At 38.6% G+C, this 15,958-nt stretch overlaps 1 protein-coding gene across 4 annotated transcripts in view; it reads left to right on the forward strand.

The window, feature by feature from the left end:
• Nucleotides 1-15,958, forward strand: part of SPAST (spastin) — an 84,858-nt gene that overhangs the window by 59,719 nt on the left and 9,181 nt on the right. For all 4 annotated transcript variants that reach the window (XM_039479039.2, XM_039479034.2, XM_039479033.2 and 1 more), the window contains 7 exons: nucleotides 1,701-1,776; nucleotides 2,327-2,418; nucleotides 2,567-2,646; nucleotides 7,474-7,516; nucleotides 8,535-8,614; nucleotides 10,699-10,769; nucleotides 13,363-13,403. In XM_039479039.2, the coding sequence (XP_039334973.1) occupies nucleotides 1,701-1,776; nucleotides 2,327-2,418; nucleotides 2,567-2,646; nucleotides 7,474-7,516; nucleotides 8,535-8,614; nucleotides 10,699-10,769; nucleotides 13,363-13,403 (483 nt within the window). The remainder of the gene's footprint in view (nucleotides 1-1,700; nucleotides 1,777-2,326; nucleotides 2,419-2,566; nucleotides 2,647-7,473; nucleotides 7,517-8,534; nucleotides 8,615-10,698; nucleotides 10,770-13,362; nucleotides 13,404-15,958) is intronic.

The raw sequence follows: 15,958 nt of genomic DNA on the forward strand, positions 1-15,958 counted from the left end.
CTGGGTCACAATGTAAGAAACTGTCTCAAAAAAAAATGTTGTAGTGATGAGGTGTGACTATTGTTGCCAAGTCAGGACTAGTCTCAAACTTCTGGGCTCTAATGATCCTCCCATCTCAGCCTCCCAAAGTGCTAGGATTACAGGCATGAGTCACTGTGCCTGGTCTTCAAGTTGTTATTAAAGCATGTTTACCCACATTATGCATTGGTATAATGGAAATCATTGTCGTGGAAGTTAGGAGATAGGGATTCTAGGCTAGCTTTTTTTTTTCTTGAGACAAGGTCTCACTCTTACACCCAGGCTGAAGTGCAGTGGTGTGATCTCAGCTCACTGCAACTTCCACCTTCCGGGTTCAAGCGATTCTCCTGCCTCAGCCTCAAGTAGCTGGGATTACAGTCATGCACTGCCACGCCCAGCTAGAGTTTACATTTTTAGTAGAGAAAGGGTTTTGCCATGTTGGCCAGCTAGTCTTGAACTCCTGACCTCAGGTGATCCACCCACTTTGCTCTCCCAAGGTACTGGGATTACAGGAGTGATCCACTGTTCCCGGCCTCTAGCCTAACTTTTACATCCTGAACTGGCCTTAAGAAAGTATCACTTTAGGCCTGTTTCATCTGTAAATGTTAATGTCATAAGAGATGATCTTTTGAGATTTCTTTCAGCTCTGAGAATATTTGTTTTGATTATTCTAAATCTGAGCCATTTCTTTTGTTTGTTTTTAAGTTAAATCTTCAATAAAAATAAATGCCACCTATAGGACAGAAACATTTTTATAGTAGATTGTCACAGACCTTATGACTCTTTCATTACTTTGGTGCATAAAATGGCCTTTATATGCTGTCAGCACCTGGGAATGGTTCTCAGTGATTGTTCATAGACCTTCTGGACTGTCTGGAAATGTTTTGATATTGATATTTATTGGCTGGGCACCGTGGCTCATGCATCTAATCCCAGCACTTTGGGAGGGTGAGGTAGGTGGATCACCTGAAGTCAGGAGTTCAAGACCAGTCTGGCCAACATGGGGAAACCCTGCCTCTACTAAAAATACAAACATTTGCCAGGCGTGGTGGTGGGCATCTGTAATCCCAGCTACTTGGAGACTGAGGCATGAGAATCGCTTGAACCCAGGAGGCAAGGTTACATTGAGCCAAGATTGCATCACTTCACTCCAAACTGGGCTACAGAGCAAAACTCTTGTCTCAAAAAAAAAAAAAAAAAAAAGCGATTTGCGATTTTGATACTTGTTGATGATGGTGTTGTGAGAATGACTTTTCAAGGTGCTCTTAATAGAGCAAGTTTTGTTTAGGAGAGCACATTCCAACTTACTTGCTTCTATAAATATACCTTGTAATCTAGGGCTTAAGGAATATGTACAGCATTTCTTTCTCTCCCTTAGTCTTCCCTTTTCTCACTAGTTAGATCCTTGACCAAATAGCTATTTCATTCTCAAGTCTTAGGAATGCAGGGTGAAGCAAAATAGATGAATTTTTAAAGCATTTACCAGGCTATATGAAATCACGGTCTATTTTCTAAAATTATAAGGACAGTTCAGTAATACTGTCTCCTTTCTCAAACCAAATCTTTGGTTGTTGTAAGGTAGGGAAATTAAATTCCTGTGTGCTAGATTTTCAACATAAAATTTTAAAAAACTGGAATAATGTTGCATTTTATGTGTATAACAATATAATGCCTTGTTTTAGGTGGGAGAAGGAGAGAAATTGGTAAGAGCTCTTTTTGCTGTGGCTCGAGAACTTCAACCTTCTATAATTTTCATAGGTAAGAACATGTTTTCTAACTAAGTTAGTTGACTATTTGTAAAATTTCCCTCTGCAAATAAGAAAGATATGATTGGAAACATCCAGAAGGAAGAAGTTTTTTTTTTTTTTTTTTTGGAGACGGAGTTTTTTCTCTCTTGTTACCCAGGCTGGAGTGCAATGGCGCAATCTCGGCTCACTGCAACCTCCGCCTCCTGGGTTCAGGCAATTCTCCTGCCTCAGCCTCCTGAGTAGCTGGGATTACAGGCACGCACCACCATGCCCAGCTAACTTTTTGTATTTTTAGTAAGAGACGGGGTTTCACCATGTTGACCAGGATGGTCTCGATCTCTTGACCTCGTGATCCACCCGCCTCGGCCTCCCAAAGTGCTGGGATTACAGGCTTGAACCACTGCGCCCAGCCAAGAAGGAAGAAGTTTTAAAGAAGGGCAAGCTTAAAGACTATCTAATGAGTTTAATGGACCCACTATATTAATAAGTATTAAACTAGATTGATCTCAGATGACTCACATAGCTTGGTTTTTAAAGTCTTATACTTGTATTTCCTCCAGATGAAGTTGATAGCCTTTTGTGTGAAAGAAGAGAAGGGGAGCACGATGCTAGTAGACGCCTAAAAACTGAATTTCTAATAGAATTTGATGGTGTAAGTGTTGATTATGATTTTTTCTATGTGGCAGCATTTTAGTATATATATGTATATTTCTATTAAATGGCCAAGCTTAAAAATACAAATATCTTTATATTTGTTATTACTTTTCTAAATGTATTGAAAAAAGATTTTTTGCTTGTAGGTACAGTCTGCTGGAGATGACAGAGTACTTGTAATGGGTGCAACTAATAGGCCGCAAGAGCTTGATGAGGCTGTTCTCAGGTAGGGAGATTTATATGAAATACATGCATTTATTACAGACAGTATTTACTCATGTGTTCATCTTACGTATTATTTCCTTATTCTCAGTTAAGACAATTCACTGTTTTCCTCCCGTCCTATCCTCTAGCCTCTTGTTACCAACTAAATAATGATTTTGAGGTCAATAGCTTGATATCAGGAGAACTAGTCTAGTGAAGGTTTAGTTAAGGTTTTAGGCAGATTGGTCGGTTCTTCTGGGTTGCATTAAATTATCTTTAAACTTCAAAATTGATTCTTACCCTCTTTTATTGGGCTTCATGAGAAGATGATCAAAGCACGGTTCATGGAAAATATGTGTTTTGCTCTTGTGTGTTTGAGCAAATTTATTCTCTTCATACTGGAAGAACAATTTGACTCAGCATAAAATTCTTGGGCATACTTCCCCAAGGAATTCACAATATCACTCCATTGTTTCTAGGATTGGCTATAGTAGTGTAAAAGTCTGAATCCAAGCTGATTTTTTCAAATTTATAAATTAACTTGATTTTTTTTCTCTCTTTACTGGATAGAATTATTAGCCATTGAAATCTGGTTATTTGAAAAGTATGTTGATCTGTATTTATTTTTCCAGAGATTTGATGTTTCTTTAAATTGATAGTTTGGAACTTCCTTTGTTTTGGGAAATTTGTTTTATTAATTTATTTATAATTTGGACTTTTATTTTAGATTCAGGGGTTACATGTGCAGGTTTGTTACATGGGTATATTGCACTCAGATAGTGAGCATAGTGTGTAGTAGGTAGTTTTTCAACCCACACCTCACTCCTTTCTTCCCCCATGTAGTAGTCCACAGTGTGTATTGTTCCCATGTTTATGTCCATGTGTGCCCAATTTTTAGCTACCACTTATGAGAACATACACTATTTGGTTTACTGTTTCTGCATTAATTTGCTTAGTATTAAGGCCTCCAGCTCCGTCTATGTTGCTGCAAAGGACATCATTTCATTCTTTTTAATGGCTGTGTAGTATTCCATGGTGTGTATGTACCACATTTTCTTTATCCAGTCCACCATTGGTGGGCACCTAAGTTGAATCTATGTCTGCTATTGTGAATAGTACAGCAATAAACATTAAATGCATGTCTTTTTGGTATAATGATCTATTTTCCTTTGGGTATATATGCAATAATGGGATTACAGGGTCAAAGGTAGATCTGTTTTGTTTTTAGAGAAATCTTCAAACTGATTTCCACAATGACTAAACTGTACATTACCACCGAAGTATATATGCTCCACAGCTTCACCAGCATGTTATTTTTTTTTTGCTTTTTCCCGCCAATCTCTAGACAATATGGGATTTTTTTGCTGTTATATTAATAGCCATTCTGATTGGTGTGAGATATCTCATTATGATTTTGATTCACATTTTTCTGATGATTAGCAATGATGCATATTTTTTCATGTTTGTCATCCCCTCATACGTCTTTTGAGAAATGTCTGTACATATCCTTTTTACCCATTTTTTAATAGGGTTGTTTGTTTTTAGCTTGTTCAATCGTTTGAATACTTAGAGATTTTGGATATCAGACCTTTGTTGGATGCAATTCTGTAAGTTGTCTGTTTACTCTGTTGATGGTTCTTTGTGCTGTGCAGAAGCTTTCTAGTTTAATTAGGTCCCACTTGTCAGTTTTTATTTTTATTGCAATTGTTTTTGAGCCAAAATTTCTTTCCGAGGCTGATGTCAAGAAGGGTATTTTCTAGTTTTCTTCTAGCATTTTTATACTTTGAGATCTTACATTTAAATCTTTAATCCATCTTGAGTTAATTTGGGTATATGGTGAAAACTAAGGGTTCAGTTTCATTTTTCTACATATTGCTAGCCAGTAATCCCCACACTATTTGTTAAATAGGGAGTCTTTTCCCCATTGCTTTTTTTTTGTCAGCCTTGTCAAAGATCAGATGGGTTATAAGTGTGTGGCTTTATTTCTCAATTTTCTATCCTGTACCTTTGGCCTGTGTGTCTGTTTTTATACCAGAATTATGCTGTTTGGGCTACTGTATAGTATAGTTTAAAGTCAGGTAATGTGATACTTCCAGCTTTGTTCTTTTTGCTTAGGATTGCTCTGGCTATTTTGGCTCTTTTTTGGTTCCATATGAATTTTAGAATAATTTTTTCTACTTGTGTGAAAAATAACATTGATAGTTTGACAGGAATAGCACTGAATCTGTCAATTGCTTTGGGCAGTGTAGTCATTTTACAGAGCAATCAGGCAAGAGAAGGAAATAAAAGGCATCCACATAGGAAAAGAAGTCATCATGCTCTCTCTCTTTTCACTGGCAATATGATTCTATACTGAAAAAACTCTAAAAATGCCACCAAAAGGCTACTAGAACTGATAAATGATTTTACCAAGGTTTCAGGATACAAAATTAGTGTACAAAAATTAGTAGCATTTCTATATACTAATAGCATTCAGGCTAAGGATCAAATCAAGAACACAATCCCATTTACAACAGCCACAAAGAAAATGAAATGCTGGCTGGGCACTGTGGCTCACACCTGTATAATCCCAGCGGGCAGATCACTTGAGGTCATGAGTTCGAGACCAGCCTGACCGACACGGTATAACCTTGTCTCTATTAAAAGCACAAAAAATTAGCCAGGTATGGTGGCCGGCACCTGTAATCCCACCTACTCAGGAGGCTGAGGCAGAAGAATCACTTGAACCCAGGAGGCAAAGGTTGCAGTGAGCCAAGATCATGCCATTGCACTCCAGCCTGGTTGTGACAGAGCAAGACTCCATCTCAAAAAAAAAAAAGAAAAGAAAATGAAATATCTAGGAATACAGCTGATGAAGGAGGTGAAAGAATCTCTACAAGGAGAACTGTAAAGTACTGCTAAAATAAATCAGAGATGACACAAATAAATGGAAAAACACTCCATGCTCATGGATTGGAAGAATCAATATCGTTAAAATGGGAAATTTATTTTAAATGATATCTTAATTTTTTTCCTAGTTCATTTTTCTGTTTTATTTTGCACATAAATTCCCTATCTGTAATTTTCTTCTTAATCCTTTTAAACTCTTAGGTCTTTTTGTTTTGTTCTGTTTTCCCAAGCCTGTTACCTTTATTCTTACTGGGTTAGTATCTGATTTCCTTTCCGCTATGTGTTTTGTAACCCATCTTTCCTTGGTGATTTTTTATTTATTACTTTTCTGACCTCTGTTACCCTAATTTTCATCTTCTGTTTTATTTCTTTGAGTATCTATATGTTTTTTCCATAAACTCTTATATCTCACTGGGCTCTTGCTTCATAGAAAACAATTTTTGGGGGCAGGCAAATCACTTGAAGCCAGGAGTTCAATACCAGCCTGGCCAACATAGTGAAACCCTGTCTCTACTAAAAATACAAAAAATTAGCTGGGCGTAGTCACACACACCTGTAATCCCAGCTACTTGGGAGGCTGAGAATCGCTTGAACTGGGAGGCAGAGGTTGCAGTGAGAATCGCTTGAACTGGGAGGCAGAGGTTGCAGTGAGCCAAGATTGCACCACTGTACTTCAGGCTGGGCAACAGGTCTGTCTCAAAAAAACAAAAAAAAAACAGTTTTTTGGTTGAGCGTCATGGTGGGTCATGCCTGTAATCCCAGTACTTTGGTGGTCAGATCACTTGAGGCCAGGAATTCCAGACCAGCCTTGCCAACATGGTAAAACCCCATATCTATTTAAAAAAAAACAAAAAACTTAAGGATAAAAAAATCTTTTTAATTAAATTACCTCATGGAAAGATATTTGGTCATGATTTTAATTTGCTCTATGACAAAATCTTCTCATGCTTGTTCTTCATTTTATCTAGTTTATGTTTGTTGTGTTTTGTTTGCTCTTTTGGGGAGAGGTTTTTTTTTTTTTTTTAAATGAGCCCTGTTATTTTTCACTTTTGCTTATTATTTTTCTTTGAATAAAAGGAGTTTTCTTGGAAAATCTAGTTTTGGAAGGATATTGTAGGGGAAGGGATAGGTATTTTGAGTAGTCCATGTATACACTAAACTAACATGCAGCCTCCCTCACTTACAGTGAAGTCCTACCTGATAATGAAATACATGTGTGTGTAAATAAGAGTTAGAGTTGATTTATTCTTCTATTAAAAAATATTGGTCACTGCAAGGCAGTGTCTTCCTGCCAGACTTTTAGATGCCTTCTTTCAAAAATAATTTGTCTTAGAGTTTCTTTGTTCAATTTCACCTTCCTTGCCATTCCTGTGCTATCAATTAGGGTTTACATGGTCTGCAGAGCCAGGCCTCATATGCTTGTTTAAATGTGGAAGGATTGGCTTTATTATCCTTCAGGGTGTGCTGTCTCTTTTTTGGGGAAAACTGTTCTGACAGTCATGTCCATGATCTTCCTCAGCAGATCCTGCGTGCATCTTCCTTTTCTCAGTATAATTTTCACTGTCCTAGGCAGTTCACCTTTATGTATTTTATTCCATAAATGTTACCTAGTTTGTTAATAAAGTTTTCATTTCTGTTTCTATTATCCTTGCTGATTTTAGCTTTTTTTCAGATTCAAGAAAACAGGAGAGATCTACTTATATCAGATATTTTGTTTTAAAGCATTATTGCTATTAAAAACATACATACATAAATGATTCGTTCTAAAAATACTGAATTAAGCATTTTTAAACATTAACTAGAGTTTTAAAAGAGTAACAAAAATAGTTTTACATAGATAACTACCAAAATGCATTCCAGTGCCTTCAATATTATACTTTAAAAGCTTTTTCCTGTCATTTGCTGCTTCAGCTTTAAATTCAAAATTATATTTCTAAAAGTGCTGGATTTTTTTTTTTAGGCGTTTCATCAAACGGGTATATGTGTCTTTACCAAATGAGGAGGTATGTATCTGTGTTTGAATTTTTTTTGTTTTAAAGCAGAAACAAGAACTACCATCTTGACAATATTAAGTCTTCCAATCCATGGTACACCTACTTTGGAAAACAGTTTAGTGGTTTCTTAAAAAGATAAATGTAAGCTTACTGTCAAACTCAGCAATTTCACTCCTGAGAATTTACCCAAGAAAAACAAAAATGTACGTTTACACAAAGACTTATACAAGAATTTTTATAGCAGCAATATTAATAATAGCCAGAACCTACAAAGAATCTAAATGTTCATTTTGGTGAATAAACAAATGTGCTATATTCTTTTAATGGATACTGTTATCTATTATACATGCTGCATACTCACTTCATATATTAAGTTTATGATAATTGAAAGAAGCAAGATATATGTCACATATCATATGATTCTGTTTATGTGGAGAAAATACAAATTTCTAGAAACATAAAGCAGATCAGTGGGTTGTCAGGGTGAGGGCTGGGAATGAGGATTAACTGCAGACAGGTATGAGTGACCTAAAAAGTGTTCCAAAACTGGATTATGGTGATGATTGCACAACTCTATAAATGTATTAAAAGTCATTGAATTATACATTTACAATGGGTGAAGTTCATGGTGGATGAATTCATGCCTCTATAAAACTTTTTTGGCCAGGTGCGGTGGCTCACACCTGTAATCCCAACACTTTGGGAGGCTGAGCTGGGAGGATCGCTTGCACCAGGATTTCAAGACCAGCCTGGGCAACATAGGGAGACCTTGTCTCTACAAACACTTATATAGAAATTAACCAGGCATGGTGGCACATACCTTTGGTCCCTTAGTTACTCAGAAGGCTGAGATGGGAGGATTGCTTGAACCCAGGATGTCGAGGCTATAGTGAGCTATGATTGTGCCCTGCACTCCAGCCTGGGTAACAGAACAAGACCCTGTCTCGAAATAAAAAAATAAGAAAAGAATCATTAATTCTGATATTAAATTAGACTTGAATGATCATTTTTTAATGTTTATTTTCAGACAAGACTACTTTTGCTTAAAAATCTGTTATGTAAACAAGGAAGCCCATTGACCCAAAAAGAACTAGCACAACTTGCTAGGTGAGTAATTTGGATTTGGTTTATGTTACAGCTTTTATTTATTTATTTTTTGCAAATAATTCTTTTTTCAGTTATTTAAAGTAATCTTAAGTATGAAAGAGTAATTCTTTTATCAGAAAACTTTTTGTCTCATCCTCTGCCTCCTTCACCTTATTCTTATACTATGGAATCTAAATTTTACTTACTGTGTCCTCTGCAAGACATGACCTAAATATCTAATGATGATAATATATTATTTTTATAAATTTATTAAAACCTATAAGTGGTATTAAAGTAATTTAAACATTTGCAACCTGGGCAGCATGGTGAACCCCCATCTCTACAAAAAAATAAAATGAGTCAGGAATGGTGGCACACACCTATAGTTCCAGCTACTTGGGAGCCTGAGGTGGGAGGATCCCTTAGGCCCTGGAGGTGGAGGTTGAGCGACATAGTGAGACCCTGTCTCAAAAAAAATTTGTAACATTTCACATCCGCTCACAGATATTTTTACATAAACTTATTCTTTTGCATTACACTGAATAGTTTTTGTCTTTCACACCTTGAACTTTATGAACAGTGTGGTAAAATAAGAAACTACGTATAGGAGATGCACTCAGATGCACTCATGAGTTTTATTCCCTAAAAAATGTCATAAAGTAATTTGAAATATTCAGCGAGTATGTGAGTACTGAATAATTTTTTTTTTTTTTTTTTTTTTTTTTTTTGAGACGGAGTTTCGCTCTTGTTACCCAGGCTGGAGTGCAATGGCGCGATCTCGGCTCACCGCAACCTCCGCCTCCTGGGTTCAGGCAATTCTCCTGCCTCAGCCTCCTGAGTAGCTGGGATTATAGGCACGCACCACCATGACCAGCTATTTTTTTTGTATTTTTAGTAGAGACGGGGTTTCACCATGTTGACCAGGATGGTCTCGATCTCTTGACCTTGTGATCCACCCGCCTCGGCCTCCCAAAGTGCTGGGATTACAGGCTTGAGCCACCGCGCCCGGCCTTTTTTTTTTTTTTTATTTTTTTTTTATTTTATGAGACGGAGTTTTGCTCTTGTTGCCCAGGCTGGAGTGCAATGGCGCGATCTCGGCTCACCGCAACCTCCGCCTCCTGGGTTCAGGCAATTCTCCTGCCTCAGCCTCCTGAGTAGCTGGGATTACAGGCATGCGCCACCATGTCCAGCTAATTTTTTTGTATTTTTAGTAGAGACGGGGTTTCACCATGTTGACCAGGATGGTCTCGATCTCTTGACCTCGTGATCCACCCGCCTCGGCCTCCCAAGAGTACTGAATAATTTTAACAAGAACTGTGAGTTCTTAGATACCTGTAACAAAAGAACAGATAACTTGAAAATATCTTCTTTTCCAGACCTTTCTGTCTGTCTGTCCCCATATTTAAAGAAATCTACTTTGATTGTCCCTTATCCCAACAAGAGACTGCTCTTTGCCAAGATAAACACTAGAGAAGTAATTGTGTTTATGTGTCAGTTGGCACCAACAGTTTGTAGATGTTACCTTTCCAGGAGACATATTTACAATTTAATGAAGCCTCTGGAGAGAGTATGCCTTATTCTAAAGGGATGGTTCTAATGATTAAAAGTTGAGGCATTACAGGGAACTAGCAGTTGTTTTCAGCAAAAGGGCCTTTTTGTTCCCTTGAAATCAAACCACAAAACTATAGACTTGCTGACAAAGGGAAACTAGTTTTTACCTTCTTATTATATGGAGATTTTAAATCTGCAGAGATTAAAATATAATTTGCTGTTTTGGCTGGGCACGGTGGCTCATGCCTGTTATCCCAGCACTTTGGGAGGTGGGTGGATCACCTAAGGTCAGGAGTTTGAGACCAGCCTGACCAACATGGTAAAACTGCATCTCTACTAAATAATAAAAAAAAAAATTAGGTGTGGTGGTGTATGCCTGTAATCCCAGCTACTTGGGAGGCTAAGGCAGGAGAATCACTTGAACCTGGGAGGTGGAGGTTGCAATGAGCCAAGATCATGCCATTGCACTCAACCTAGACAACAAGAGCAAAACTCCATCTCAAAAAAAAAAAAAAAAGGAAACTAACTTGCTGTTTCTTCCTTCCCCTCCTCAGAATGACTGATGGATACTCAGGAAGTGACCTAACAGCTTTGGCAAAAGATGCAGCACTGGGTCCTATCAGAGGTAGGCGTACAAGAGCTTGAAACATTTAAAACTATTTATTATACCACTTTAGAAGTTAAAGAAGTCCAAAAAAAATCTACCTCTCTCTGTTTCTCTGTCTCTCTCTCTCTCTCTTTCTATATATATATATGTATATATATATATATATATATATATTTTTTTTTTTTTTTTCTCCTTTTGGAGGCAGGGTCTCACTCTGTTGCCCAGGCTGTAGTGCACTGACACAATATAGTTCACTGCAGCCTCAAACCCTCCAGGCTCAGGTGATCCTCTTACCTCAGCCTTCCTGGTAGCTGGGACTACAGGCATACACCATCAGGCCTGGCTAATTATTTTATTTTTTTGGTAGAGATGGAGTTTCACCATGTTGCCCAAGCTGGTCTTAAACTCTGGGCTCAAGCGATCCACCTGCTTTGGCCTCCCAAAGTGCTGGGATTACAGGCAAGAGCCACCATGCCCAGCCTTAAAACCATTCTTATCTCACAAATCATACAAAAATAGTCTATGAGTCAGTGGACTATGACCCCTGTTCTAGGCACAAACTTCTTGATAGTAGTAAGCAACGGAAAACTCAAAGAAAAAGAAAACTTTTAAACAAAAAAGAATAATACAAGAAAAATGTTCTTACCTGTTTTCTGGCTCTTTTCAATATTCTGACATCATTTGAAATTAATGTGTCTAAAGGAAATTATATAAGTTTTTACCTTTTTTTTTTTTTTTTTTTTGAGATGGAGTTTCGCTCTTGTTACCCAGGCTGGAGTGCAATGGCACGATCTCGGCCCACCGCAACCTCCACCTCCCGGGTTCAGGCAATTCTCCTGCCTCAGCCTCCTGAGTAGCTGGGATTACAGGCACGTGCCACCATGCCCAGCTAATTTTTTGTATTTTTGGTAGAGACGGGGTTTCACCATGTTGACCAGGATGGTCTCGATCTCTTGACCTCATGATCCACCCGCCTCGGCCTCCCAAAGTGCTTGGATTACAGGCTTGAGCCACCACGCCCAGCCAAGTTTTTACCTTTTTATTTATGTCTTTTGAGGAATTGCAGCAAAATATTTATTCCTATGTTTTTATTCAAGTTTGTTGATTCCGAAATACCATGACTAATTATTTTTAGGTTAGGTTAGGATAAACTTACATAGATATTTTCAGCTACTTTTCCACAGCCAGCCTGGGTAGTAGATGGTTGATGCTCTCAGGTATGCACTCAGATTATTAGCTATACTGATAAAATAAACTTAGAACATGCAACTCCAGAGCACTAGTTACAGCTCCATCTCTTTTCTCATTCAAGAAAGTACAATTAATTAAATATAGTTGTATGAGAAACATATTATCTTAGTGTTTACTGTAATTTGCATTAAAAACCTACATTATCTAAAACCTTTTGGTTTGACTGGTTAAAAATTACCAGTAACACCTCCCATAGTGAAATAGGGTAGTGATTAAGAACTGTTGCTTTGCAAAATAAAAAATGAAATCTTGAGAGTATATTTTGAAACTCTGGATAAACAAATTTTCTTGTTGCCAGAGCTTAAATCCTGTTTAGATAGTTGACTCAAAAATAGTAGCCAATGCATATTTTTTTTAGAACATTTTGGCTATTCTGAGGCAGATAAAATTTGGGGTTAAAAAAGATTCGCATCCATTAACATACAGAAAATGGTCGGGTGCAGTGGCTTACGCCTATAATCCCAGCACTTTCGGAGGCCAAGGTGGGAGGATTGTGTGAGCCTAAGAGTTCAAGACTAGACTGGGAAACATAGGGAGAGACTCTTTCTTCAAAAAGAATAAAATAAATTAACTGGGCCTGTTGGCATGCTCCTGTATTCTCAACTACTCAGAAGGCTGAAATAGGAGGATCACTTGAGCCTGGAAGGTCCAGGCAACAGTGAACCATGGTCATGCCACTGCACTCCAGCCTGGGTGACAGAGTGAGGTGCTATCTTAAAAAGTAAATAAACAGGCCGGGTGTGATGGCTCACACCTGTAATCCCAGCTCTTTGGGAGGCTGCGGTGGGCAGATCATGAGGTCAGGAGTTTGAGACCAGTTTGATCAATATGATGAAACTGCACCTCTATTGAAAATACAAAAATTAGCTGGGTGTGGTTGCGTGCACCTGTAATCCCAGTTACTCAGGAGGCTGAGGCAGGAGAATCGCTTGAACCCTGGAGGCAAGGCTGCAGTAAGCTGATATTATGCCATTGCACTCCAGCCTGGGCAAAAGAGTGCAACTCTGTCTCAAAAAAAAAAAAAAAAAAAAAAGTAAATAAAGTATAGAGTAAAAGCAAAAAAGACTAATGAATTTTGTAAAGAACACGTTGCATTCTTTTATGTTCCCTTTCACATGTGTAAACTATTGTTCATGGGCAATATGCAAGAAATTGAACATTTTCCAGTTATTCCTAAAGAAGGAATGTTCTCTTCTAAGCATTTATAAATTGTAGGTGCTCTCAAAGTTAACGTGTCTCTCTTAATGTAATGATTTGTACTGAAGAGGTCCATTGAGATCATTGTACTTGGTTTTGCCTTTCAACAATTTAAACTGCAAAATGTATGTATTTTTAAGTGCCTGACTTTTATTTTTTACAGAACTGAAACCAGAACAGGTGAAGAATATGTCTGCCAGTGAGGTATAGTATTTTACAACGATTTTTTTCTTTGTTTTGGTCCTCTATATTGTAAGACATATACACATACGTGTGTGTGTGCGTGCGTGCGCGTGTGTGCGTGCGTGCGCGCACGCGCATGCAGGCAATTGTTCTTTTTTTTGAGACTGAGTCTGGCTCCATGTCAGCTCACGGCAACCTCCACCTCCTGGATTCAAGCTATTCTCCTGCCTCAGCCTCCCAAGTAGCTGGACTACAGGCGTGCACCACCACCCCAACTAATTTTTGTATTTTTAGTAGAGCAGGTGTTTCACCATGTTGGCCAGTCTGGTCTCAAACTCCTGACCTCAAGTGATCCACCAAACACAGCCTCTGAAAGTGCTGGAATTACAGGCTTGAGCCCCCACATCTGATGGGTTGGTTTTTTTTTTTGAGACACAGGGTCTTGCTTTGTTCCCAGGCTGGAGTGCAGTGGTGCAATCATGGCTGACTATAGCCTTGACCTCTTGGTCTCAAGCACTCCTCTTGCCTCAAACTCCGCAGTAGCTGGGACTACAGGTAAGTGTCACAACATCCCACTAATTTTTAAATTTTCTGTAGAGATGAGGTCTTGTCCTGTTTGTTGTCCAGCGTGGCCTTAGACTCTTGGTCTCAAGTGATCCTCCTGCCTCAGCCTGTCAGAGTGCTGGGGACTAATTTTTTTTAAATGGATTTTTCTAGTTTAGTTAATTAGAAGCTAGAAAAAATGAACTTTGCTTCATTTCAAAATATAGAAGCCTATGAAATTAGTGTCATATTTTCTTTGGTAATGGACAAAACATATATACATAGTCATTAAGTCATTTTCTACCAAATCATATTATGTAAATACTGAACAGAAGAAAAATTATGGGCCGGGTGTGGTGGCTTACACCTGTAATCCCAGAACTTTGGGAGGCCAAGGTGGGCAGATCACTTGAGGTCGGGAGTTCAAGACCAGCAAGCCCAAGATGGCAAAACCCTGTCTCTATCAAAAATTTTTAAAAAGCCGAGTGCGGTGGCTCTTGCCTGTAATCCAAGCACTTTGGAGGCCAAGGTGGGTGGATCACCTAAGGTCAGGAGTTCAAGACCAGCCTGACCAACATGGTGAAACCCCATCTTAAAAAATAATAATTAATTAATTAATTTTAAAAAAATTAGCTGGGCATGGTGGCACATCCCTGTGGTCCTGGCTACTTGGGAGGCTAAGGCAGAAGAATCGCTTGAACTTATGAGGCAGAGGTTGCAGTGAGCCAAGATTGGGCCATTGCCCTGCAGTCTGGGCGACACAGTGAGACCCTGTCTCAAAAAAACAAATTATATGAAACTTGAGGGTTTTTATACATTATAAAAATAGCATAAAACTATAGGTTAAACTTTAATAATGTTCTGTTTTGTTTTTCAATAATCTTTTTTTCTTCTTTAAAAGCAATACAATTACCACTGTAATATAATTTATTACCTTTATTTTATTTATTTATTTTTGAAGTGGAGTCTTACTCTGTCACCCAGTGGCACGACACTGCAACCTCTGCCTCCCAGGTTCAAGCAGTTCCCTGCCTCAGCCTCCCGAGTAGCTGGGATTATAGATGCCTGCCACAATGCCTGGCTAATTTTTGTATTTTTAATAGAGACAAGGTTTCACGATCGTGGCCAGGCTGCTCTTGAACTCCTGATCTTGTGATCCACCTGTCTCAGCCTTCCAAAGTACTGAGATTACAGGTGTGAGCTCTCACTCTCTCCCAGGCTGGAGTGCAATGGTGCAATCTTGGCTTACTGCAGCTTCTGCCTCCCAGGTTAAAGCAAGTCTTCTGCCTCAGCCTCCCAGCTAGCTGTGATTACAGGCACATGCCACCATGCTCAGCTATTTCTTTTTTTAAATATATTTTTAGTAGAGGGGTTGGCCAGGCGGATCTAACTCCTGACCAATTTATTACCTTTTCTTAATATGGAAAATCCCCTTATGAGATGCTGAACCATTTCATTTTTTTTTTTTTTTTTTTGAGACAGAGTTTCGCTCTTGTTACCCAGGCTGGAGTGCAATGGCGCGATCTCGGCTCACCGCAACCTCCGCCTCCTGGGTTCAGGCAATTCTCCTGCCTCAGCCTCCTGAGTAGCTGGGATTACAGGCACGCGCCACCATGCCCAGCTAATTTTTTGTATTTTTAGTAGAGACGGGGTTTCACCATGTTGACCAGGATGGTCTCGATCTCTTGACCTCGTGATCCACCCGCCTCGGCCTCTGAAAGTGCTGGGATTACAGGCGTGAGCCACCGCGCCCAGCCTGAAGCATTTCATTTTTAAAAAGTTGCATGCAAGATATAAAATTGGGTCTGCAGAATGGTCATAACTATGTGAGCAAACTTTTAAAATCAGGCTTGAATTACAGTCAGCCCTTCCTATGTGTGGATTCTGCATTTGTGAATTCAACCAACTGCAGATCAAAAATACTTGAGGGGGGAAAAAAGCATCCTTGTTGAACATGTACAGACTTTTATTCTTATCATTATTCACTAAACAATATAGTATAAAAACTATTGGCTGGGTGTGGTGGGTCATGC

This window comes from Saimiri boliviensis, chromosome 1 (assembly GCF_048565385.1).
Source record: "Saimiri boliviensis isolate mSaiBol1 chromosome 1, mSaiBol1.pri, whole genome shotgun sequence".
Classification (NCBI taxonomy): domain Eukaryota; kingdom Metazoa; phylum Chordata; class Mammalia; order Primates; family Cebidae; genus Saimiri; species Saimiri boliviensis.